Source organism: Gasterosteus aculeatus, chromosome 13 (assembly GCF_964276395.1).
Source record: "Gasterosteus aculeatus chromosome 13, fGasAcu3.hap1.1, whole genome shotgun sequence".
In the NCBI taxonomy this organism is placed as follows: domain Eukaryota; kingdom Metazoa; phylum Chordata; class Actinopteri; order Perciformes; family Gasterosteidae; genus Gasterosteus; species Gasterosteus aculeatus.
In genome coordinates this window covers 14,693,720-14,721,040 of record NC_135701.1, presented here as the reverse complement: position 1 = coordinate 14,721,040, position 27,321 = coordinate 14,693,720, and the positions used below count along the sequence as shown (strand labels likewise).

General features: G+C 46.1%; 1 protein-coding gene across 3 annotated transcripts; it reads right to left on the bottom strand.

Annotated features, from left to right (window-relative positions):
• Positions 1–410: 410 nt before the first annotated feature.
• Positions 411–25,966, bottom strand: igsf9b (immunoglobulin superfamily, member 9b). Of its 3 annotated transcripts, XM_040196126.2 has the most exons (22): positions 25,362–25,966; positions 20,236–20,331; positions 18,408–18,614; positions 11,581–11,727; positions 10,458–10,609; positions 10,146–10,263; positions 9,658–9,799; positions 9,116–9,261; positions 8,842–8,984; positions 8,598–8,738; positions 8,377–8,493; positions 8,150–8,300; positions 7,921–8,032; positions 7,662–7,837; positions 7,324–7,562; positions 7,038–7,122; positions 6,772–6,942; positions 6,591–6,627; positions 2,918–6,259; positions 2,591–2,760; positions 2,220–2,431; positions 411–2,004 (listed from the first exon to the last, which is right to left on the bottom strand). In XM_040196126.2, the coding sequence occupies exons 2-21, from the start codon at positions 20,294–20,296 to the stop codon at positions 2,232–2,234; spliced, it is 6,057 nt and encodes a 2,018-aa protein (XP_040052060.2). In that variant the 5' UTR covers positions 20,297–20,331; positions 25,362–25,966; the 3' UTR covers positions 411–2,004; positions 2,220–2,231. The 3 variants fall into 3 exon arrangements, with proteins under 3 accessions (XP_040052060.2, XP_040052061.2, XP_077942982.1); XM_040196127.2 differs by lacking the exon at positions 2,220–2,431; XM_078086856.1 differs by lacking the exon at positions 25,362–25,966 and having other exon boundaries at positions 20,236–20,447.
• Positions 25,967–27,321: the final 1,355 nt, after the last annotated feature.

The following is a 27,321-nucleotide window of genomic DNA, read 5'->3' as shown; positions in this document are numbered from 1 at the left end:
TTGTCGTCTGGGTCGTCGTGGCGCAGGGGTTAGAGAAGGTGTGCTGGGAAGCACAAGGTTGGTGGTTCAATTCCAGGCTGCCCCATGTTCCATGTCGAAGTGTCCCTGAGCAAGACACCTAACCCCTAATTGCTCCCCGGGCAAAAATGTGAAAAAGCCATGGGTTTAAAATGTAACGTAAGTCGCTTTGGATAAAAGCGTCTGCTAAATGACCTGTAATGTAATGTAATCATGACAAACCCCGTAACAGTAGTGGAATGTGTACGGGAGATAGAAGGGAAGGCAGTAGGCATTTAGCAGTCAAGTAGCTGAGGTAAGATGAGATGAGAGGATAACCAGATTTAAGGAGGCTTCACTAGTGATTGCAGGTGTGGCCCAGCTCTGGGAAAATAAATGAACGAGCAGCTGAGTTTATTGGTAGATGCTTTTTGTTTTAACAAACAAAAGAAATACATTATTTCATTCAGGTGCATTCAGAATAAAACAATTTATTCATTCAGTACAAACATATAAAAATGACATAAACAACCAGGTGTTGAGATATAAAAATGTATATTTTGTACAAAACTTCCAAAACCATCATCAGAAATGCATACTCGCTCCATATGAAGACTCTGGGTTAAATATAGCACAAATATAGAATCTTAGCTACAAAGATATTCTTAAAACCTCTGTTTATGAGGTGACGTTATACAAAACAGATTTTTTCAGTAATTCTTTTCAGGAACTAAAATAAAAGTAGGCTAAAATTCATTGGACTTCACAGAAATTCAAATCAGAATCATAAGTCTATGAAATATTCACAGTGTTGCCTTCAGAACAATGAAGTAAATTGTAAACATTGTTGCATATAATAACTCACCTTTATGGGTATAAAGAAAGTCATCATGTGAGCAAAACCGTTGTAAAAAATGAACAACGTTTCAACTATTTTGTATCCTCTGATCATCACTTTTAAATGAGCTCAAACCGTAGATGGTGAATCAAGTAGTGCGCATGTGACGTTAACGAAAATAAGGCAAAAAAATGGTCCCTGTATTTTTAATCAAGTTTTACTCTATCTGTAATTTAATCACAGGGGCTTTGACCGGTTCAGCTGGAGTAAAGTAGCATTTTGTCATCTGATGAAAGGTTCAAGTGGAATATACAATACAGCAGGTTTCATTCACATTTAGATGCATATAAACATTTGTACATCGGGAACAAATACTGAGAGGCTATTTGAAGTGATTTCATTCAGTCTCAAGTTTCTCGTGACGGTTTTGTGGAATATTTGTATAAAACACGAAATGAGTCGAGGGAACAAACAGGAAAACCATGGTGGCAAATAACAAACTCATATTTTCAATACAGAACAATCAGGGTTGCCCAATGATGTGATTTTCGGGTACTATTATACAAGTACTCTTGTCATATTCAGAGAGCCGGTGGTGAAAATGCTTTGATCGGTGTCTGATTGGCAACACGACAACATTACACTCATAGCCAATTCCATTAGCAGATGTTATCTTGGAAACAAACCAACATACTTTGATGCAATAGACATGAACTCGAAATACAACCATCATTATGTAGCACGCTAGTACTTTTACAAAGCAGGTCTCTTTTCATCTCAGTCAGGGGGGAGCGTTTCGATCCTCAAAGGGGCCCCGAGTGCCTGATTGTCAAGGTTTAAAAAAAAAAGAAGAATAATCCCAAAATACAGTTGCACGAGTTTCTCAGAAAAATAAATAATCCCTTCTCAGCTTCGTTGTGCAAATCACAACGGAGTACAAGAAAAATAAGACGTCAGCTGATAAAAACTGAGGGGTTGCATTCTGTTGTATTTAATGGCATACAGCATATTGTGGCTGTCTGTTTAATCTGCTGTAACAGATGTCAAACTCTATGAAACAATGTGGTTTTGCCACGTAGGAAAGCTCCAGTGACGTGTGACAGTGTTCAGTACCACAGTGCTGTCGTCTGTTCATTCAAACTGCTTTTTGGTCTCTGTCTTGGATATACCTGTGAAACACAAAGAAGGGTTCAGCATTAGAACGTCGTCAAAGGCCACCTTCAAACATTTCAGCTATGACTTGAGCCACATAGCTTTTTGCGTGCACATGTTCACTCCACGTGGACGGTGCAGCAGCAGGCGAGAAAAGGATGCATGCAGGGGAGCGGTGAGAGGTGGGAAGGAACAGAGGGAAGAAGGCGAGAGGGCGGGCAGAATAACGGACCGAGTTGAGCTGCTAGAGCAGCGCCGAGCCGCAGTCAGAGTCTGAATCGTGGCCACGGTGGAGGCAGGGCTCACGGGGACAGATGGATTCCTCAGCCTGCCTGTGCTCTTGGTACTCCTGGCGGAGAGCGTTGACACGCGCCTCACTTAGGGAGCGGCCGTACCGGCAGCGAGCCGGGTTGGAAACAGGCGGGCTGACTGAGGTACGCGGGCCTGGGGACGGCATCGGGGAGAGGAGATGCATGGATGGGCAAGCTCACGATAATCACAGCACAAAGGGCACAGGGGGTGAACACATGCAGCACCATCACAACAAGCGTTACACTCACAAAAGCGTCACACACAACGAGAAAAGGGAAAATAAATGATCACCTTTCCGTTGCTGGTCCTGGAGGCCACCGGCTTGATCACATCTGAGCTGCGACCTGCCTCTCCAAAGACCTTTGTTGGACTGATCAAACCTCATGGCCTCCAGGACCTCCGAGTCCACACACGCATCAGCAGAGTCCCACTCATAACTCTCATCTACTGATGTGTTCCTTCTAATGAGATACACAGAACAAAGGGTCAGGGTTCATCCCGAACAAGAAACAAAAACAACAGAATTCATGTTATTTTGGCAACGGAAATAAATCCCCCCCCGCCAAGAAGACGCTCCAGCGAGCTTGCGGCCATCTTCCAGGTGTGGTGCCGCTTCACCTTTTCGTCCTCCTTATAGGCAGCTCCATCTCGGCCGTGTGCCGCTCGCTCTCCTCCGTGGTCTCGGGGGAGCTGAGCAGCGTGGGAGTGATGGACAGTGACTGTCGGAAGAGTCCGGCGCTGCCTCGCCCGCTGCTCTGACTGGCGTAACTGGTCCTGCCTCCCTCCCTGGTCTCTGTCTCCCCTCCCCTCCTCATCATCATCATCACCCTGTCAGGCTGTCTGTAACACTCGGCCTCTCTGGGTGGGAACGGGGCGTAGTAAGGTGAGGGCCAGCTGATGCCCCTGGGCAGGTATGTCCTCGGTGGGCCCCTGCCGGGGTCCATGGGTCTCATGCTTTCCCCTCTGGATCCTGGCCAGTGTTGGTACTGGGGGACAGGGAGGGACGAGGGCACGGGGACACATTTATGCGGTGCAGACCGTGGGGTATCTTCGTAAGATGGCGACCACCTGGAGGGCTCTGGGAAAACAGTGGCTTGCCGCCGCAGGTCGGAGGCTTCCAGCATCGGGGACATTGAGGTTCGTCTGGGTGGGTACGCGGAAGGAGTGAGGTAGGAAGGACTTGCTAAAGGTCTTTGTGCGTGGCGAGGCATCTCCATGCTTCCCATGCTGGGGCGTCTGAAGGGGACGTACTCCCTCCAGGAGGGTCCCGGCCTGGGGAGGGAAGGCGGACTGCGACCCAGACTGTTGGACTTCACCCTGACGTCTGGGTGTGGGAACTCGTCCCAGTAACATTTCTCAGAAACGTATGTCCGGGGGCTCTCAAAGTGCTCCCACCTTTGTGAGCCTAGGCTGATGGATTTCTTGAGGAAAGGACGAGGCTGTCCCATACCCGAGAGTGTCCTGCATGGGCCTATGCTTGAGGACTTCTTCAGCAATGGTACAGGTGCAAGACATATTCGGGATGCAATGTTGTTAGTCCTGCTGCCCTGAGAAGCGTGTCTTTGGGGTTGCTCTGGTGCAGACTCACCACTGTCTGCAAAGCTCTGCGGGTGCTTGGACACTATATCTGCCATTCCTCTGGCTGCACTGAGCAAGGTGTGAGCTGACCTGGATCCAGGTGTGTCTGTGCTTTTGTTGCCAACTCGAATTTGTGTTTTCTCATTGTAGAGCTGCTTGCTAGTTTTCTCTGGACCGGGCGACGATGTGGTCGCCTCATCGGGAAATCTTACTCTATGTGAAGAACCTCTAGCTTCCACACGGAGGGGGTGTTTATTAGCAGAATCAAAGCTGGCTTTGGCAGATTGGTGCATGGAGGGTGTTCCCCGGTTGTCCTGCACATGAACTTCCCAGTTCGTTGGTACCACATCAGGCTTTGCCCCGGGGGATTTCTCTTGCTCTAGTTGTGAGCCTTGTCCAGCGGCGTCTGTGACAGCGACGTCTTCCACAGGCTCATCGACGCTCATTTCAATGAAACCAGGAAGGCTCAGGTATTCAAGAATTGCACTAGTCTGCAGAGGGGACATCTGGGGAGATGGAGCTGCAGGCTTAGCCATGAAGGACCCCGACACTCCAGGGACAGACAATTGGGACTGGTCACTATCCACCTCCTCTACAAGTGTCAACGTTGAAACAGGGCTCGGACTATCAGAGAAGAGACATTTGTCACTTCTCCTGGAGCGTGTGCGCACACCCTCTCTCTCTAACTCAGAGTAAAACCCTGAACTCCGTCGGTCATCCCGGGCCTGAGTCTCTTTTTCTTTGGCCCTTGCCCCTACTTCAGGGTGTTCATAGGGCACGGTGGCATAACTGGATGGACTGGGATCTCCTGTGGCTGTGTAGTACTTAGCATTTCTCTCAGGCGGGTTGAATTGTGCAGAGGCTGAACCTTCATCAGGCCTCTCACTCTCAACTGAAGGACCTCTGGCAGCTGGCTGAGTGCCTGCAGAAGCATACGAGTGTCTGGACCTTGAAGCTACACTGCCGTGCTGTGTCTTTTCCCTTAAGCCCTGCTCCGTCATGGACTTCCTGCATCTGTCCGTCTCCCTCAGGGGATTCGGTGACTTGGCTCTATCTGTTGCTTCTAGGCACAGGACAGGGAGACTTTCAGAGGTCATGTGACCAGACAGCATGGGGAGGGAGGTGTTCTGAGTGGCTGGAGAGCGCGAGGAGTCAACGGCAAGAGAGTCCTCTGTGGTGTCCCGACACGGGCGAGCGCGCTGCGGTCTGGTGGATGCGGTGTCCCGGGGGCTCCGTACAGGAATGAGGCTGGTGACTGAGGTAACAGGGCTCAGGTCCCACTGTATGCGAGACGTCGGGAGCCGGTCCATAGGACTGCTGGTGTTCCCAAAGTAGCACGCCCTTCGATAGTCAGATACCCGACTCGTTTGACCCGAGGGCCTGTGTTTCGGTCTTATCGTAACATCGTGTGGCTTCCATACGGGCTCTTCCTTTACCTTGGGTGTGTACCTTCGAGGGCTTTGCGTCTTACTAGACTGTCCCTCCCCCCTCCTGCTACCTCGACTCCATTGACCGGCAGTATAGCTCTCCAGCTCCCTCTCCATTTCTTCCCTCTCTTTTGCCAGTTGGACACACTTGTTAATGCTACCGCCCTCCGGCTCGCTGTGGAGCTGTGACACCAGCGTGCTGTTATTAGTCAGCTGACTCTCCAGAGGCTGGTAGTCTGAATGCTGTCGTCTGTCTCTGTCCAGCTGCTTCGTTCTCCTCCCCAGGCTTGGGAACAGATCCTCAGTGTGGCCTGGCATGCGATATCTCCTCAGAGAATCGCTGGGTTTCTTCTCGCTGTTGTCTGAACAGAAGCTGGCCCTTTCCAGTAGAGCCTCTGAGCCCTGTTCGTCGTCGGAGTAAAAGCAGCCGTGACGGGAGAAGTTTCTGGCCATGGCGCGAACTCGCCCAGGCGAGGAAGGAGGTCGGCTCAGCTCTAGGACGTCCACAGTGAGAGGAGACTCCGTCCTCTTGTCCTTCTCTGAGCTTAAGATCCTCGACTCAGGTGACTCCCTGAATGACGTCCTATTGCTCCCTGAGCCACTCGCCCCGCCGTTACTTTGCAGAACCTCCATTCTTGAGTTTTTCTTATTGGACAGACTGGAGTCCTCTGGCAGGGGTTGGACAGTGAAGCGCCCATCTGGGCCTCTGGAGATGGACTCCAGAGCAGATGGTGAGGCGTCCTGAGAGCCCAGGTGACTCTCAAAGAGTGTGTAATGTGGTGGCGGAGAGGAGTTGGACAGGAGTTGTTTCCGCTGGTCATAGTATTCCCCGCGGCTGCCTTTATCGAAGGACGACCGATCGGACTGGGAGGAGGAGGAGTTGGGGAAGAAGGGAAGCGGCGGACACAGCTTCAGCTTTAGGACACTGTCTGGGCTGCGAGGAGGTGATCGAGTTCTGAGAAAGACATGGACAGGAATTTAGTTTTTGATTAAATTTAAAGTACCGCGGAAATATAACAACGATGTTTGTGCAGTCGTTTTACTTAACACTCAAAATGTCATCAAGTAATATAAATGTAATTTACTTTAGTTATGAAGTTAGACTGCAGGTACACTAGTTGGAGGTAAAAACATTTGAAGTTCTGGTACCTGGGGTGTTGTATGCTGTACAAATTGTAAAGTTTGTGATGTCGGGGATATATAACTAAAACTGACTTGACTACAAATTGCAATTTAAATACAAAGGAAGTAACAAAAAGTGTTTAATGAACTTATGCTCCACTTACTGTGGGGATGAGCTCTTTTGGAGGGCAGGTGGGAGATCTACGAGAAGTAGAAATGCATGAATTAAGACACAGCACAGTTAAAAAAAACATGACATTGTATTCAACATAAATGGAAACCAAAAAACACAAGCAGAGTTGTAACTCAACTTTTTGGATAAAATAAACCATTCATAGCGTTCACCTTGTCTTCTCTTTCTGCGCCGACGCTGCCTCCTTTGACTCATGTAGCACGCTGTCACCAGCGAGAGAACGATGGCCGCGAACAGGAAGCACACTCCTGCTAGCACACCAGCCAACAGGGGCTCAGGGATGAACTCCAAGAAACCCGGGCGCAGGGGGTAAATCTCCATCCCTGTAATCAGTCAATAAAGGTTGTTGCAAGTGGAATGCCAGAACCAAGGCTCAATATGCATGTAATGCCACCATGATGTACGCAAATCTACTTACCGAGGGTGGAAACATTGACAGACTCACTCGGTTCACTAAGAGCTTTGTTGCTACAAGACATCAGCCTCAGATCATAGCTGGAATCCTGATGGAGAGACAGAAGACATAGTAGTATGCCCACTGAGAGTTCAACAATGTCTATTGTAAAAGATGACATCGGTTTGACATAAACCCATCGGCCAAATAGCTGATGAATCGACATGCAACCAGGTTGTAAATGCAAGAAATCCAGAGGCCACACAGACAGATCTTTTAAGTAAAAGATGAAAAATGAACTGATCGGTACCCTAAACAGTCCTTGTACAAGTAGTTCACTCTGATTGGCACTGATGTCGCTGTTGAGGACGACCCATTGGCCTTGATCCCTTCGGCTCTGGAGCACAAAGCCCGTCAGTGGAGAAGATGGAGCCTCTGGAAGCAACCACTGGAGGAAAATACCTCGGTCAGTCCGGTTGGCTGACAGGAATATTGGAGGATCCAGGAATGGGAGAGTGGTGACAGCTGTAGGGGCTTCAGTTGGCACATCTGATAACAAGACCCAATATAAGTGCGAGGTGATGAACACAGAACAGCAGTAGAGAGAGTAAGGGAAACCCCGGACAGAACATGTTCACTTGCACAAACCTTCAGTCCGCACGGAAACAATTTCACTGAAAGGTCCGGAGCCGAGTTTATTCTGAGGCAGGACACTGAACTGATAGCCGGTGCCAGCAAGCAGCCCGGTCACCAGCAGGTAGGTTTTGGATGTTGGCACAGGCAAAGACGCCCATTCGTGTTTCCCTCGAGATGCCTGCTTGACCCTGGGAAAGAGAAGTAAAACACAACATATAAAAACAGAACATGAAACTGTTTGGATTTTTTTTTCGTGCAGTATATTACTGACCAGACAGTGAACTTCTGGGTGTATCCGCCATCAAAGCCGGGCACCCAGGACACATTGGCCTGGTTCATCTCTGTGACGACAGATACTGAGGACACAACATGAGGACTTGTGCCTGAGGAACAGATAAACGATTCTGTAAATTCAAACTGCCGACGACACGAGTGGATACAGATTAAATGTGACAAAATATCAACGCGCGGCTTGGCTGAAATAAGGTTGGTCCACCCACCCAGCACCATGACCACCGTGCCGGCACTGACAGTCGCTACGCGATTCGTGGCCAAGCACTCCCAGCCCCCTTGGTGATCTTTACTGAGCGGCTGCAGCAGCAGGGAGCCGTTAGCCAGCACCGTGTACAGGGAGCGAGGGGAAGGGCCAATCTGTGAAGAAGGCGGGCGGCAGGTTAAAATAAGGCATGAATAAGACGTGCGTATGCACTAAATGTAGTTTCTATACCTTGCTCCAAGTTATGTTCGGAGCAGGGTCTCCGATGGCTTCACAGTAGATGATCAAGTCTCTGCCCACCTCCTGGAGATACTCGGGCCGAGGAAGCACTCGGAATGATGGTGGGTCCTTGAGTAAAGAGAGCGAGTGAGGGAAAGAGAGAGAGTGGTTTTACCTTTACCCATTTGCAACAGTGAAAACTAGTCGATAAGGGCTGAGGGCACCAGCCTCACCTGCAAGATGACCTTGGTTGGCTCGGACTGTCCCATGGTGCCATAACTGTTATAGGCCGTACACGTGTACATGCCTACAGCGTTGTCGTTGGCTGTTGCTATGAAAACAGAGCCCTCGGAGTTCACTATCCAACCCGGGAGCTGGGAAGATCAATGGAGGAAGAAATGAGGCACTTCTTTACGAGGATTTTTTTGCATTTGTGACAAAGTGTATCTGCATCTGTGTCTACGCAGCACACTTTACCTTGTCAAGATTCAAATGGTTCCCATCTTTGGTCCAGTTGACATAAAGCACTGGGGGATCAGCCTGCACCGGGCAGATAATGACCCCCTCCATGCCTGAAGGTAAGTACGTTTCCCGGGACATTCGGCCCACGCGTGCAGGGTCTGTGATGAAAGGAGAGGAGTTAATCGCAAAAAGTAGTTGATCGGGATGTTCTTGTCCAGGGCATTCGGGGTTATAGAAGAGGAATGTGTATTTGGGAACCACACACTCTCACAGCAGGCTAAACCCTTACGTTTAACTTTGAGGTGTGCAGAGGCCGAGGGCGGGGTGAGTAACCCATTTGTTGGGATACAGGTGTAGTTGCCAGCATCCTCGGGAATGAGATTAGGGATAAGAAGTGTTCCATCCACTAAAACCTTCACTCTGGATTTAAGCGACCTGAAGCCAAAAGACAGAACACATGGTGCAATTCAAGAATTGATCACAGTGACAAGAAGACTAATTTCACTATAATGACAATAAGTGGGAATATATCACGATGATCTGATCCATGATCTCATTTGTGTCAAGTTTATACCGTACTCGTGAACTCACAACAAAATGGTATAATTAGTTTAATAATTTACAACTGTTGCCTGAGCATTATGCTTTGGAAAACGTGCCAGATTGATCCAGTTTATATTTAAAAGGCTTCCTTTGAATAGTGCGCCCAGTATTAGGTACCCTGTGCTTAATTATGTCATACTATTTGGATCTTACAGTCAACAGATAAAAAGTATGTAATGCGTCTTGGGTCTCGTAAATACATTATATACTTTAAACACATGTACTCACTCAATATGGTAAACATTCTGTCCTTGTTTCAGCCAATCGTATGAGAGGTTAGAAGGGTAGGCGTCAGCCTGGCACTGCAGAACTGCATCCTGGGACATGTTGAGAGTGGTGTCCTCTGGGGAGATGATGATGATCGGAGGTCCTTTTGACAAGTTGGGAGGAAAACATAAAACACTGTTTGTTAGGAGAGTCTATACAGTCAGCCATGACATAGATTCAAGAGATCGATGGTGTGGAGGCCATCGATGGTGTGAATTAAAGCATCACATCATGGGATGGACTGTAGGTGGCAGTATGGACTCTCATTATTGTCAACCTGTTCACTGGCTTTGTGCGTAGCAGACACAACTTTCTAAGGAAAACAGGGATCAGAAGACAGACCTTTTGACTCAGAAAAGGTATGAAAACACAATTTATGTGTTTATTCATTGAACATGAGATAGGCAGGAATTCTGTCTTTCCCGGATGATTGACAGCTCAACACTGACCTTTGATCTGCAGCTGTGTAGAGTGGGTGAGGTTCCCCTCTGAGTTGGACACGTGACATTTGTACACTCCTGAAATATTTCTTGTGACAGAGGCCATAGACAAGGTACCATTGAGTACCTAAAAAAAGGGCACAGAGGAAGAGGACAGAAGAGGAAAAAGGGAAAGGGTAAATTATGGGGGTCTCACGGAAAAGACAACAAAGCAGCCTGCTCTAAAAGACACATCACAGCTATCACTTCTACAGGAGAAGGCTAATTATGAAGTACTTATTAATTAAAATACAAAAAACACCCTCTGTTAATCCACCTCACTTTTATTTTTTCATGTTTCTCTATTTGGCTCTCATCTTTATGCCAGACAACAGTTGGCCGAGGGTTGCCATGGGCTCCACAGCTGAGAGTCAGCGAGTCTCCGAGCAGAACCTCTACGAAGGTTGGGGGTGTCTTGATAAACACAGGTGGAGCTGGAACGAAGACACCACAGGTTACATATTTCATTTATGTATTCAGTTAGGACATAAGAGATGAACACAAGCACCAACTTGACTTTGGGCACTAAAAGCAGACAAAACAATCAACCATGGCATGTTCTTCAAGGCGGACAACATACTTGATACTTGATAAATGTCTAAAAAAGAAACAAAAATAGTTAAATAGGTGCGGCTTGCTGTGTGGAGATGGATTGTTGGTGGGTATTCTTGGATGTAAAGCGGCTATTTAATATGTTCATCAATGAGATTTATGGATTTTTAACTCCACGGACTATATATACATATATATGAGTTGGAATGAGCCCCTGAAAATTCCTACTAATGTGATGTTTTGAGAACCACAAATGTAAATGACCCTTTTTTGTAAATGTTATTTTGCCCGTGTTATTGACGGGACAATATGGACCTTGCCATCAGGGTCATGTTATTTTTGGCAATGGAATTATCCATGCTAAAATGACATGCACTCATGTAATTGGAAAAATATGCCATCATCTATGTACACGGGTCTGTATTAACATAGACATGCATTCATAGGATCACCGTAATACAATCATATCAAATACCCACCTCACACTTTCAATGGAATTTCAAAGTCTTAAGGGAGAACCAGTATGTTGTGTGTGTGTGTGTGTGCATGGTCAAGCATTTTCCCCTCATCTAGTCCACACAAGAGACCCATTTGCTGTACCGATCAATGTTATTCTTAAGAATAACTCCTACGGTGACATCAGCTTAGCGCCGGCTAAGCAATGACAAATATAAGATGTGATCACTGTGTGCACACAGGACGGCCCTGACACGCCGCTAAAACACGTCGGCTTGCCAGCGCCTCCAGAGACTCAGCCAAGCTCCATGCTGTGGCTGTTCTAAACAAGGACACAGCCAGTGATGTACAGTGAAAGGAGCTGCTCCCGAGTCCCCAAAACCCTGCAGCGCTGCACCTGTGATGGAGAGGAAGGTCCATGTGCCGTTTCTGAAGTCGTCTTTTTTGCTGTTCAGGAGCAGAATGCGACATTCAAACCAGCCCTCGTCCTCCTGGGTCAGACGATCCACCAACAGGGAAGCCCCACTGGTCAGAGACACACGACCTGTGAGGGGGAGGTGTGGGAGGGGAGGAGGTGAGGGAGAGAGAGAGAGAGAGAGAGAGAGAGAGGGAGGGTCAGCCTCGCCCACCCACACACACACACGGCCAGACAGGCAGAGTCAGCAGAAGCAGGAAGAGGGTTCACAATGCAGAGGACACAGGCCTCCATGGTGACAAAGGCCACGGTCGCTCAAAGTCTTTATACTGGAGGACAAATCACACAGCGTGTGAACATCAACTGTAGTTCTAATGTTTGTCACACAAACAAGCCACCACATCATCCGATTTATCAAAACCAGGGAGGGGGGCCAGGGGGGTGGGAAGTGCACGGCCCTGAAGTGGGAGAGTAAACACACAAATCACTCAAGTGTAATGATTTGCTGTATTACAGATGAAGCTGGTTGTCATTTAGGGTTCGGACGGTGGGGGGCTGCAGTCTTAGGCCGAGTGTGCCAGGAACACTTGAAGGCGGGTTCATCGCATCACAAATGTTTTCTTTCTATTCATTTTTAAGCAGGTTGCTTGTTTTTGTTTACCATTAAGGGACACTGGCCAGAGGTAAACAATGTAGTTCACAACATTGTTTTGTATTGTACATATTATACTTATATGTGAACACCATGAAACACACACAGATGGATCCTTACACGAGGACACAAACACACATCTCCCAATGACACACACACACACAAACAAACGCACACACACACACACACCCCTTCTCGTCCCCTCTGCACTTCTTACAACTCCTTGTCATGCTTTGAAACTTGATCTGCTGGTTGCCTGGTGACTGCAGTCTGGTTTTCAGGGTACTGAAGTTACCCGTCCACACCCAACCCCCCTCTTCCTTTTATTCCATCTCTCAATGAACTCTTTTTTTCCCCTTCAATCTCAGAGCTTTAAACGACAGTAGGATGTGTGCAGGGGGGGGAAACACATACGTTGTCAGCCCCGGCCAAAACCATTTGAAAGAATACGGGAATGTGGAGGAGTCTCCGGCATCTCGCCTTATTTGTTTTGCAGCCAACAGGTCGCCTGAATCTTGAATGATGTAGGAAATGTCTGACACGTCCAATCTGTGCAAAGTAATGAACTAAAACAAATATATAGATCCACGTCCTTTTGATTTTTTGATTCTCCCCCAGTGGATATATTGTCTATAAACTCAGAACTCTTGAATGTCCAGCAACCCTGAAGCAACAATATCACAAGAAACACAATATCCGCACCATTCACACCACTTTCCCTCCACACAGCAGCGTCTGGCGGAGAGCCTGAAAGCTATAAAATTCATTCAACTCCTATTCGTGGCCTTCAGAAAGGGTGAAACACACACTGAGAGTAAAGGCGGCCTAACGGCTAACAATTAACCCTGCATTCCTCAGCCGTTGTTGTGCTTAATAGTTAGGTTTAATGTTTGACTGACCTCATAAAAGATGGGCAGCGCTCACTTAAACGGCGCCGTAAAATGAGCGGCTCTGTCAAACAACTGGGCGCGGCGCGCAGAGAGGAAATGTGCAGGTAGATGATAACAGGTGTGCGGATAATTTTAGGTATTTTCCTTTGATTCCTCCACGAGGGATCCTCCCTGCTTTGCCCATTTCCTACACAAACTTTTCCAGTTGGACACAGAATTGACTCGGGAGGAAAAACACTTTCACGTGCAAAATCTCCTGAACGCTGTTTAACACGCGCGTCTTTGTGCGGCGATATGTTACGGGATACTCAGGGATCACTGTGGCTAATCGCACCCCTTGTCGTACTTTGTAACATGGCTGAAACGCAACCTATGGAAATCCCTCTGACCTACTGAACTGATCGGGCGGGTTCAGAAGCACGTGGGTGTATAGTACATGTTGATTTTCAAAATTCTGTGAGCGCCCTGCCCACTGGATCTCCAGCCGTCGAACACTTAACCCTTTTTCCGTAGCCTCCCTCTAGTCTGTCACTACAAAGAGACGGCAGCACCCCCCACCCATTCCTCATTCTCTCAGGTTACCATAGCGACGAGACCATGAAAAGCCCGGGCTGTAGGTTTAGGTTTGAATTCAGTTGCTGTAGAAACACAGCCGGACCAAACGTGGGTAGGGGAGGGTCGATCATGCAGGCGGGAGGGGGGCAGAGATTTCAAAAATTGGGAGAAAAAACACGTTTAGATTTAGAAAGAAACCATCTTGTGTCACATCCAGCGGCACAAGAGGTACAAAAGAGAAAGAGGGGTATATGAATGAGGCAGAAAAAAAGGAGTATTTCCTTTCGGCCTGTGGACGGACAAAAGGCCGACGCTGTGTGACAAATGTTGCTTTATTTAGATTTAAATGTTGCATCTTTGGACTTGAACGGAGATCTCAAATGGCGCTCAGCAGGGGCTCAGTTAGAAAAAAAGGGTTGTTTTTCTCTGCGACGGCCCGATGCACAGAGACAACGGCAATATGCTGCGATAACAACGACACAAAAGATGAGAGACAATCAGCCACATCAGTAAGAACCCGACCTGCTTTTCAGTCCAAGAGGAATCGAACGAGAGGTTACAGAGAGGTTACTCGTATTGTGCGCATCAATAACCCACCGACAGCCTATGAGAGGTTGATCTTTCTGACCTTTGTGCTCCGTAACTCCCCACCAGACACATCCATCACGCCCCCTGGCTCTAGGGTCGCACAATGTCCACAAGTCCTCCTCAGGAGACACTGATCATTAAACAGGATGGTTGAAACAATAGCTGCTGCTCCTTTCGGTTGTCCCCCTGCCCCCCTCTCTTCTCCTCCGGCAGCTATCACATGACAGCTCCGGTCTACCTTAAAATGAGCCCTTGTTTCCAACAGGTCGAGGTTCAGCGAAGTTGAAGCATAGAAAAATTGAAACATTAATCCAGCCGTGCAAACTCCTGAAGGCTCCCCGTCTTCATATCAGCGGGAGACCGGTTCAAATTACGCAGCTTTCAGACTCGTGCCGCTGGCCAGGAGTCGGCCTTCGCTTCGCGGTCTCTGATTTCCTATTCTTTCTTCTTTTTTTTTTTGGAGTCAAGATTGATGAGGTGAAATGAAACCACTGAAATGGAACGGGGCTGAGGAGACAACGCCACATACATTTTATCCACAGAACTCTGGCTCGTTTCAGCTACATTTAAGATTTACAACATTCTTTTTGCATGTATATTGTATTTACTTGGTTATGTGTCACAACTTAAAACTCCAGGACACGAGTTGTATTGTATTGAAACCTACATGAGATTTTGGGTGTTGGGGATTCACACGGGTACTTCCTGACATTGTAATACACGGCACATAGTGAATTACATGCGATACAATCGCCGGGGGCACTACGGAGGAAGACGGATTACTCTGTTTGGAGAGGCATCATCACTGCTTTTTCTTTGTCCATCCGTATGTGCATTAGAGAGCCGAGCAGAGGTGCATTGTGGGTTGTGTTTTGATTTGAATACAATCATAAGTCTGGGACCTGCCCCCTGCCCCTGACAGCACACCCTTCCCACTCCCCCAAATTTCTCTCTTCAATCCTCCCGTCTCCCTAATCAGTTTAACCCTCTTATGAATAGCTCTTTGTCGTGAGCTAGATTACAGTTAACTCTGTCCCTCTCGCTGCGTCCAGCCTCGTTCAAAGCACACACACGGCTCATGTGGCAAACGTCGCTGCAGCAGCCGCTCAACCTGCCACAGACACGAGCACCTCTTGGACACAATGGGGGAGCAGAGTATTATGAAATATGGAATTCGGTGCACGAGAAGATCACAAGATGTGTTTGAACTGTTTTTTTTGGGTGCTTGACTTGAGCTTCGTTTTCCAGTCAGTGAGAGATGACTGAGGTTAACAATCACTAGTTGCTTAAAATGTTCTTTAGTTATTAAGTTGAACATCGTCTAAAATGCTAAAATGCTTAAGACTCAGTGGAGAACAGGGTCGTCCTTCAGAGGTTTGATCGGAGTGGCCGGCTAGTATCAGAGGCTGATTTTTCCATGAGCAGGAAACGTAACCCCAAAATCGCTCCCGTTGCTGTGAATGTTGGCTACTGATGAGCAGGTGGAACTGTGAACGGTGTCTCCTGTCATCAGGGTGTGAACGGCTGAATGATGACGTGCAGCATTAAGTTCAGTTTACTATTTAGTCTCAGAAAGGAACCCTCATTATTAGTCATACAGTGCAAAATGTTGGGTGGGTTATTACCTTTTTGAAGTCATCTTACAGTAGTAGATATATTGATAGAAAGAAGAGACACTTGGTCAGCATTGATTGCACAGCACCGACTCTTGAGCTTCCGTACTGGCCTGCTTCTTTGAAACGGAGAAAAATTCCACAGCTGCAGCAGTCTGTTCTTTTTTCATTGTGTTGTTGTTTGCCAAACATCACCCCGAGCTGGTGATAGCGGAAAGACTGGTTGGTGACAGATGAAAATGATCTGTTTCACCTTTCAGCTCAGCAAATCTGGCCAAGAGTTGCAGGTTTGCAAAGATATTAGGTTTTCTGGTTTTGTGTGTGTGTGTATGTGCATCTGTAAATGCAGGTGTGTGTGTAGAGGTGAAGTGCGGGCTTTAACCTCTGCATTGATCAGAGGTCACGCTGAGAGCGTAATGAAGGCCTGCTGAGATCTAACCTCAGGCGGGACTTCCCTGCTCACCGTCTCTGCTGATTTACTTCAGCACACAGGAGACATTTGATCTCACCCGGCAACGGTAAAGCATCCTGACACTGCAGGCCCAGAACGTATTGTCTCCACTAATTAAACTCAAACGGACCATAATAATGTGTCTGAAAGCGTTTATCCGGCTGTTTCCTCTTTGTAGTGAGTTGACTGATGTTCAGGCCTGCAGGGCGAGCGGGGTGTGAGAGACCCTTCTGATTCAAAGACAAGTGAGGCTCTCAGAGACCTGGATGCGCTGTTGGCTGTAAGAGGTTGAAGGAAGGACACTGCTTGGTGGACGTGACCCTTCTCGAACACCGTGGAATCTAAAATACACCTGATATCCTATCGAAAAATGTTTGTTTAATGGATTGAAATATTTATTTAAGATATCACTTGCCTTGATTCTTTCTTCTCAGTATCTAAAAATGGCTCATCGCATCAGTGAGCTTGAGATAAAGTAAACAGACCAAGGACAGACAGCCTTTGGGAATGCTTTTTATGTTTTATTTTAGTCTCCTTTATTGCTCGGCATTTGCAGTGCAATAAGTCTACCAAAGCAAGGACGGGAAAGCTCTTATATTTAGTAATGAAAATTGAAGTCTGACACCTTACTTAGCTATATTGGAAGCAGCCATCATGTTGTAAATCCCTCCACGGCTCTGAACAACGGTACATGCCTCATCGCTATCCTCTTCTTCAACACCTCAGACAAGCCAAGACAAAGAACAGGAAAGGTTTTCTACTTGACTGTCTTTAGGTTAAATCAGAAATCCCCAAACATTTTAATTTGAGGGTTGAATACATTAGAGACGCGGCGCTGACACGCTTCACATGCTGCCATCTGCCTCCAGTGGGAGGGGAGATACGAGGATCTGAGGCAGACAGGGTAAAGCCCACACCAGACAAGTACACACAAGGAGCAGATTATTAGGACTCCCCAAACCGTCTTCTACTCCGAGTTACATCTCTGAAATGGTGTTTACTTCATTATGGCCGCATGTGCATCACATGACTGCCCCTGAACAACGACATGGTTAACATGCCAATCATATGTAGCTTGACTGCTCGGCAGCGGTAGCCTGTTTTTGGTACAGTCCCTGCAGACGTTGAATGCGCTTAGGACAAACGCGGAGGGCTTTTAGCGAGGTTTTCTGTACATTTCAGTGACCTAGTTGGAACAGCATGGGATTTGGGGTGTCCTAGTATTCCACTTGGCTTTGGCAAAGCAAGGGGAGGTTGTGATACCCCTCTGTGTCTTTTGTCCCGTGTTAGAACAATGAAAGGATTATAGGGCTCCAGCAAGAAAACTCCCATTATTCCCAATGCTTCATCCATCCTCCTTCCAGCACAACAATCTCCCCTTAGTGGGTCACCCCTCAGCATACTAATAAAACACTGACATCAGACCACCAAGCCCCCACCTACACTCCTAATCCCCCTCATACACGCCGTTACTGGTACCCCCCTTCTTCTTGCTCAGCTACCCCACCCCCCTTTAACTGCCTCCACTAAAACACATCCATTCTTGCCTTTCCCCTTGCAACCGCGACTGCAGTCTGGACACACACAGACTGAACGCCGGCAGTAATTACAGGGGTTAGGGTTTAGATGGATTACCTATTTGGAGTTTTGTTTCATTCAAACTTCCCCTCCCCAAGTCTTCATAAATACCAATGCAATCCAAACCACCGTATGCCGAACTTTGCCCACACAGGAGTGTTAGTTGAGGTCCAAGAGAAATGTTGTCACATGGACACACTAAAATCCTAAGAACCAGAATTATAGAAATCTGTCAATTGGTGGCCGGTCCCACGAATCTTTTCAGAAACAAACTACTACAATGACAGCTCCAGAGACAGCTTGTCCTCCTGCTACTGAGACGCACATGATCAGGGTCTTTGTGCAGCCAAATTGCTGAAATCTCTGGAAAAAGAAAGATTCTTCAGGTCTTTTTCAAAGGACTGCCGTTAAAGATACAACACGTGTTCATCTTGTGTTTTCTAAAAGGAGTCTGTAATTGAACACGTCGGAGTAACTCTTACCCTTGTAGTTTGGATGAACGCGAGGAGCATACACCCCAAATTTGATGAGGATGGGAACGTTGTAGCCGAGGCGCACCCACTCCACTACATGCAGAGGGAAGAGGTTTGGGGTGGTGCCTTCTTTGGATGGCGGATTGAGATCGCAGCTTAGTTCTGCGGAGCCCCCCTCTCTGGCACGAACCAACGAGGCCACACATTGAGACACACCTGTAAAAGCAACAGCACATCGCCAGGATAAAGCATGAGATTCAGATAGCACAGAATTCAATGACCACCCCCCTCCCTCCCCCCCAAAAAAACACAGCACATAAATTGCGCTCCACACAAGAAATATGGCCCTTTTATAGAGAGTTATGGCTTCAGGAATGGCCGGATTAACCTCTCTGGAATTTTTTGAGTCATTGATTCCCACAAAATGCTTTCGCTACGGTTAAAACGGCTCATAAAAGTATTGGGGCGCTATTTGGCAAAGTGGAGAGCGCGGGGCAACACCGGGGAGAAAGAGCCAGGACCCAGAAAAGTATTCCTCGCATAAACCTGGGTCAGGGAGGAGGTGGAAAACAACAGAGTGCCATTTGGTGACAAGATCATATATCTGCAAAGCCGGCAAACACACGGCAATCCCATTAGTGACACCTGGAGCAATGTCCGCTCTCCTCCCTCTCCCTCGCCGCCATGTGCTGACGCGGGTTTGTGTGTGTGTGCGCAACTGGGTGCCAGTGTTTGCTCTGCTTCTCATCTGGCCTGGTGATTGCTTTAATCTCAGAAGGGGGTTGGTGTGGCCCTCACTCTGATGCGGGGCAGCAGGACCCTCCGTGCTGTCAGCAGCCGACCTCCCACAACCCCCTGGGGTTCACACATGGCCTGCGGACCAGCACAATCAATCCCCCCCCCCACAAAAAAAACATGCACGCACACATAGAGAAGCGTGCCTCGGGTTGGGGGTTGCATAAATCCCAGATTGATCTAAATCCACACCCAGATATTATTTAAGTTGGATTTTGGCCCCATTCTCTCCACTCACGCATGTTCCGACGATGTAGCCCCTCCTCCTTACTTTCTCCAATCTAAGGCAATGGGAGCCGGGCCAGTTTCGTTGTGGTGTCACTCAAACCGATGGCAGCTAAGCGGCAACATATTTGTTTTGCGGCGCTCTACCACACACGGGCCATACGGTAAATAAGGGATGTTTGGTGAAGTTAACAAACTGGAAGGAGACCCTATTATGTGTATAAACACATGATAGAAAATACTGGACGAATGACAATAGATCACCATTCAATATAACTTTATACAATTTGTAAAACATGTTTTGCACACATCAAATGTTTATGTCAAAGTTAACTTAATTAAACAAATAATTTGAGTGAATTAGATCTCTATTCTCTTTTAGTTGTCATCATCCACCAATAAAACAGTATCCAGCAAAAACTCAACAATCTAACATGCAAGGTCAAAAGTGGCAACACATTTATAAGTCCTGCAATAATGCTGCCTTAATTTGAGGAATGGGTTTCACATCTTCAAAGACTGAAGATATTCAGAAAAACAGAATTGACATCATGTTACGTAATTCCGTTTCTATTGCTGTTTTGTGTTTTGTTAGTCCAGCTGCTTAAGATGACTCCCAACAATTGTGATTCAACAAATTGTATTTAACGTTGGGAAAGTTTGGATCAATTGTGTGAATGATCAATTTACCCATTTACGGATTTTTTTTAAGTAGTGTTACCAGTGTTGACTGAGAAACGTTTGTAACCATTTGAGAGAAACTCCAAACAAGGAGAGATGAATTATGGAAATGTATTGCATGCATTAGCATACGTACTTAGCAGACAGATGGCTACAGCAGTCGTGACAGCCGGGAGCCACCGTCTCTCCAGTCCCATGGCCGTCCGTCACACTGCTTCACACATCTCCCGACCTGAAAGAGAAGACCACACATCTCGTTCACTCTTCAACTCTACAACGACGTCCCTCACATCCGCCCTCAGAGAAATGTAATCCCTCCGGTTAACGTTGACTCACAACCCAACCACTACGCCCCGTGACAGATGCTTCTCGCGGCTATTTAAACTGTATTATTTGAAAACAATTACTCCTCTGCAAAATTGCATGTCTGAGCTTTGGTTGGACGAAGGAAAATAGGCTATTTCAACAAATGTCTGCATTGTCCAAAGTGTCTGTGTGCGTGTCATTCCGCAGAGGACATATGGCTCTACTGCAGGTGTATACACAGATTAACCTGATGCTTGTGATTGGTTCAGCTCATCCGGGCGGTCTTGTCTCACGGAAAATAGGCCAACAGCAACTGACAGGTGACACAAGCAATATTGAGAGATGCGTCTTTCCTCAACTCCAGAGGTTCTTCTTAACATTACTGCTTAAAAATAGGGCGATTAAATTGAACTGAATTTGAGGCTCCATTTGAGTGGGGCACGTGTCGAGCGCCCTGCCCGGTAGACTCACAGTTCAACGGCTCGTGTGAACAAACCAGCGCGATTCACTGACTTATATTTTCTAGTGAGCCCCACAAACAACACTCCACTTAACCAAATTGTGAGTCTACAGTACTTCACGGCCGGGAAGATGAGAACAGCTGCAGCAGCCCTGTGAGGCCCTCCACTTTAAGTTGGATTGGAGGCACAAGTTTAAATTGTTGCCCTTCAGACATAATGAAGGACCTTGCCCCCGCCATTTAAGTCGATCCACTCAGTACCCCTAATGCCGGCTCATTACTTTAGAGTTCATTTAAGGTATACAAGAAGGGAGGCATTCATAGAAAGAAAGCAGGTGTTGCTATCAGACCACAGATGCACTGTAGAAACGCAGCATCACTGGACAACATGACGGACGTGTTTTGACTCTTAGCAGTTACGCTTGCACTCGAGTCAACAAAGAATCCCAGAATAGAGCAGCACTTGACCGATACGGGGTTGAGGCCGTTGTCGGTGGAGCCGGCCACGAAGCTCTGTGATAAGTTTTGTTTTAAGATCTTTCTAAAATAAAGCAGAGGACAAACAAATGCTGCAAAGGCCCCGAAGAGAAGTGGGACAAAAAGCCATTCGAGTGGGGTTGGCTTTACAGTAAAAGCCGCGAATAAAAGGCTGAGGTTGGTAGTTTTAGCGCGACAGAATGCTTGTTAATAAGGAAAGGATTACTCCTACTGTGCAAATGCTATTCGCTCAGTGGGGGTGACAGAATAAGCAGGACTCTTAGTTTGGATTAAAAAAAGAAAATAAATCGTTACTGTGTAATCATTTAAGAGTCACCTGCAGCTAAAGAAATCCTGGAAATAATCGCACATCAATGCATCATCTCGACTGTCATCTTTACAGTCATTTTAACGACATGGAAGCCTAAGAAATGAGCTAATGTTATCGTACTTCTTGCTTCTTGCTCATTTCCAGGCCGCGAGAAACTTTTGACGACCTCAAGAATGACTAATCTCGTCTTTGATCCCGTCGGCTCTGCTGCGCCTCCACACCAGGATATATGACGGCCCCGCCCACCCTGAGCCAATATATTAGAGGGGAAGGCCTGAGGGCAGCTTCGTCTGCAGGTGCTGGAAAGGACAGAAGACAACCAGCGTATTTCCTCAGGCAGCACAGCAGAGCAAGGGGGCATTTAATCGACAAGGTACACAGAGAAAGCCTCAGAAAAGAGCCTGCATATTTAAACCAGGTCAAGGGGTCAAAAACAGGGAAACAGAAGGAGTTTTGTCAATTGATTGTATCTGACTGCAATGTGAGACACATGCATACATAAGCATCTTACGAAAGGTACAATGATGTACACATCTCCTCTTCCACTAGGTGAGAGGGGTTTACTCCTGGACACTAATCTCCTCGCAAGGGTATCTGAAGGACAGTTGACATAATTAGCAACATCTTTGCGATTCTCACACAAGACTGAAGGCGTCATATAACTTCTTTATTGAAATGAAGTCGGGCAAGTGGGGCAGTCATTCAGCAGTGAAACAGATCCAGCCAGAGGGATATTTGACACTGAAACAACAGGATTTTTGGGACGTTGAGGTAAAAACTGATGAAACAATCAAGCTCATCACCCCTCAATTTAGTTTGCATAACACACGTGTGGACACAGTTGACCGTTTCCCTGGATTCCATTGACACAAATTGCTTTAGATCTAGTCATGACTTAACCTTCTGGACTGTTCATTTGGAAACACCCACACTAATCCCGCCCTGCTGCTCAGAGTGTTAATAGTGTAATTGAATTAGAGATCACATTGGTGAGACAAACCAAGGCCAATCTTGTCATCTGGCTGTGAAGAGATCAATCACTGGTGAACCACAAGTCACTGTCCTCTCCAGAATGTTCTGCCCGCTTGGAGCCGGCAGGTTGTACACTACAACTACAACTACAGTCGACAAAGGGCAACGTATCGTCCCTCCTCTCGAACAGATCATCAGACACCTCAATTGTAGATGCTACTCCTCCCATCTCCACTGGCAAGCAATGACTCAATAAATGCAGACTTACACCACCAATTGGACAATGTGGCAACACCCTCTTCACTTAATAATTAGCAAAAAAGTGTATCAAGAATGCAGATTTTGATGGATGGATATGCCGGCTGGTAAATCCTATCTCTCCACATATCCTCTGAATCGCAATAGAACTAACCATGCAAACACAACAACAAATACCTTCTACTTTTGACCTATTACGTGTGAGACCATGCGTGTTCTCCCTCAGTACCTGAGCAGAACTATCAGTGGCGTTAGCGACAGATAGAGGCCTGATAAGAAGTAGCATTACTCTTTTCGTAATCCTTGTTAATCCTGACTGAGGACGTAGCCTCAGCACAAAAAAAGCCTGTAGCAACTTAGCAAGAAAAAACGATCCCCTGCCAGCGGGGAGCCGAACCATCTCACACAGAGGTAGAAATGTCGGGCAACCGGTCACAGCAACGACAAAGGATCCGCACAAATAGTGCATGTCCCGGTTATTTACACAAGACTGGGCTGTGTGCCACCAATCCAGCCTTGACTGGTCGCACCAGTCAATACAACGCAGCGATCAATTCATGGATGTTGTCCCTGGCACGGCAACCCAATTTAGTTATCTGTATTGACATGTGTTCTTACTAGAGGAAATGAGCTGGGCGCACCCTGGGTACGCGAGAGGAGCCCGGGTCTCGTGATTGGGAAAGCCTGTGTTGTATATGGATTAACGTAGCTTGTGACCCAACGCATAGTGCTACTGCACAGTATCCCTTCACATCCTTTACAAACGACAGCTGATTGAACGCTGGACGTTTACTCACGCACAGAAACGTGAATATTTTGGCCATTACAATACAACACGTCTTCAGTGATGGTGCAATACTGAAAGTGACGTTAATAAATAACAAATAAGCTCACACAGACTGATTTTATACAGCTCACTGGTCTCACGGGAGTGAGGAATGACAGAAGTCTAATGAAGTCTAATGAGAGCAGAGCAGCTAATATACTTCCTTTACGTCGTGACTTTTTGCCCATTCCAGCCCCCGACCCGCAGGAACCGGCCAGTCCCACGAAGCGTCTTTAAAGGCACGGAAGTGAGAGCAACTGAGGGTCAAAAGCCAAAAGTAACAACACCAAGACCTAAAGTCTACCGTTGAAGCATGGCACGGGATTCAATTCATAACTGTAAGATTAGGGAGGTTTCCAAAACAAGCCTTGAATATCTAATCTCACTGATAGCGTTCTCATTTGTTTTGTGAGGGACCATTTCTACTGCCCGGATGTGAACAGCTATTTCAGACAAGTCAACACTCATGAGACGTAAAACATACAACGGGGACCATCATGGTCCTTTGTAAGGCCCTTTCTTTAATATTCTATGTGGATTATGTTTCTTGTTTGGTAAAGCACAAGATTGAACATACAGTAGTGACAAACAGACTTGTGTTAACCATAATTAATACAGCAATTTGTGACTATCTTCCACTTTTGCAATAAAATTGTCCAGCATGACACTACGCACGCAGTGTTTTGAATAGTAAAAAGGCACTAGTGATATAGTGAGTGAATATCAAGGCATGCTACATATGAAAGTATTGCACTGTAAAATGACCCCTTAGTTGGTGTCTGTCTGGATGATATGCTTAACATTTCAAGGATGCTGATGGAAGAATGCAAAATGGCTCTGGGAACGTACGGTAGCTGGAGATTTCGAGTTTGCCATTAGGACTACTACTGTAAGTACATATTCTTATCCGGTATACGCTTTGGTAAAGTTTATTTTAAAATATATATAAGCGTTAAAAGCAACTGAAAACAAATCCATCATCCAGTGATGTGTGCCTGTGTGCGCCTCATGCCTCACCAACCACCAACAAGCACAACAACAACAAAAGGAAGGGAAACAGTAGAGCGGGGAGCATCCATCGGGGAGAAATGCACAACACGATCGCACTACGGCTAAAAAAAACTCTAAAATAATGTTCTGCTCTCCAAAGTGTGCAGCAGCAGGATAATAAGACACCAAGCATCAAGCACTCTTTATGTCTGCACTTCTACAGGGATGTTCAGTCCTTCATGTCACCATGCCGACCTCCTGTAAAACAGAACAGGTGCCTCTTTTGTCTGACTGGTGAATATTATACAAGCTGAGGGGAGCGATGAATAAAAACATTGAAGAAAAAAACAAAACACACACACACACTATTCTGACAGATTATTGTTCTCTGTATCTTGATCCTGGGAGTCAGAACAGAGTTTCTCTTTGGGTCATTACAGCGCGCTAAACCTATTCACTGGTATTATAGAAGAAAGGAAAAAAAACACTCCCTCAGGGATTACAAGTGGCGCATGTGATATACGAAACATAAACAAAGGCGGAATGTCCCACTGTTTCCATTTAGCATGGAAGTTAAGCTAATGTCATAGAAAACACTGTATGCCTGTAAGGATGCTTCAGCTCCCTCAGCAGGCTCCTTACCTTGCCTGGGGCACTTTGTCACTTAAAGCTGAAAAGGGAATCTTTCAATCCATTGATGCTTTTATTCAAACCTCGTATTGCAGGCCAAATTCAGCAGTCCATTCCTTATCGCTTTGGATTCAAGGCGGTTTAAAAAACCTGACTTTTAAAATAAAAAGAAGAACAAGTCTTGGATAAAAAGCAGGTGGTCACATTTCTTTTTCTCAAATCGTTGGAGTGGATCAAAATGAATTAAAATCCTCGCCGTTGATTATTATCCGACTTCCTAAAAGAATACTTTTAATAAAATCCATTAACCCAGGAAACCTTCAACAGTCCAACATCCAGCCCATTTAAAGTCCTTTTGAACTTTTCCACGCTTTTATGTCCGCATTCGTCTTTGTCCACACTTGCTGGAAGTACTTTTAATTATTAATTAGAGGTTATAATTAACTTTACAAATATGGTAATGGTCCTCGGTCGATGCAACGCTAATCCACAACCAAGTTTCATCCGAAAGGGACACACACTGCACGTTTAGTGAGAGCGCTGCTGTTGTTACTCTCGCCGTGACTCTCCTCCCATTATTATAATTCCCCCCTCCTACTATTCGGTAAACAATGACTACACTTCCTGTTACAGCTTTCAAAATAAAATCCCCCCTGACTGACGAGGTGGATTGAGCATACTGTTAAAGGCGTTACAATTATAATTCAATGAAACGATAACATTAAGCAGGTCCAGTAATCAAGTTTCAGACTCAATATTTAGATACATCTAAATATTGAGTCTGAAACTTGATCGATCACACAAGCATTAAGTGTCTCTTGTCTAATGAAGTGTGAGAATTTGAAGTTTAAGATCATTCTATATTGAATACCTGGATCTTCACATAGAAAAAAAAGATCCTTGATGCAAAGATGTGACATTAGGTGCGAAATTGTGATTCACCATTTATAGACATTTTAGATAATTGTGAAAATAGCCAACATATTAATCAATAAAACCCCTTTTAAAGAAGAAGGTATTCAGAAATTTGGCTGTAAGAAATTGATTGTCAACTAAATCCAACAATTAAAGTCATTGAAGGTATTTGCAACCCGAGTCTTAAATGAAAGTATTCGGTATGAACTAAAGCCAAACGCTTTTATTCTGAAGTTGCAATAAGTAACATCCGTTAGTTTGCCGCCTGTCTGCGTGAGCTTGACGCTGCTGGTACTTAAGCGCCTCAGACAAAAGGAGAAGAGCGCGTTTTCGTGGGAAAGACTTGGGGAGGGCAACAAAAGGCGAAACACGCTTCCAGTAACGTGAAAGAAAACATTTAACGTACAGCATCTAGCGTCATGGTGATAGAATCATGTGGTGTTAAAGATACATACAAATGTCCAGTTCAAGTAGCGTGGTGTGAGATGGAGAACAGGTGTGATACATTTAAAATGTAATTTCAAATAAAAGGCTTATGGTTTTACCACACCGTACCTCCTTACAACGTTCCCCGAAGGACCAACTTCAGTGAGGGTAATAAATATACTGAGTTAACTAGCTAGTCATAACTCTAATATTGACTTGTATACGTGCAATGACCACCTACCACAACTGACTTAAGTCCATACCGAACTGAAGAAGCCTTATAACGTCCATTTTCTCTCGTAATATTTGAGTATACATTGTCTTAATGAAAACATGCTTACGAATGCAATGTGTTAATATTTGTACCCAACGTTACCTAAACAGCCCTCAATGATGGCACATAACTCACTGCTTTTCAAATTCGAGCTAAGCTACAGCTAACGCTAGTAACTTAAGTTACGTTGGCTAACGGACCGAGCTAACGTTACATTCTCCTCAGAAACCTTAACTCGGCTCACTATTATGACCAGACACATGTCAGATAATTTACCGCCCACGTTATTTTGTTAACTGCGATATTATTTTATTATTTAGTTTGGCGGTTATGCTAACTTTAAGTTAGTTTTTACAA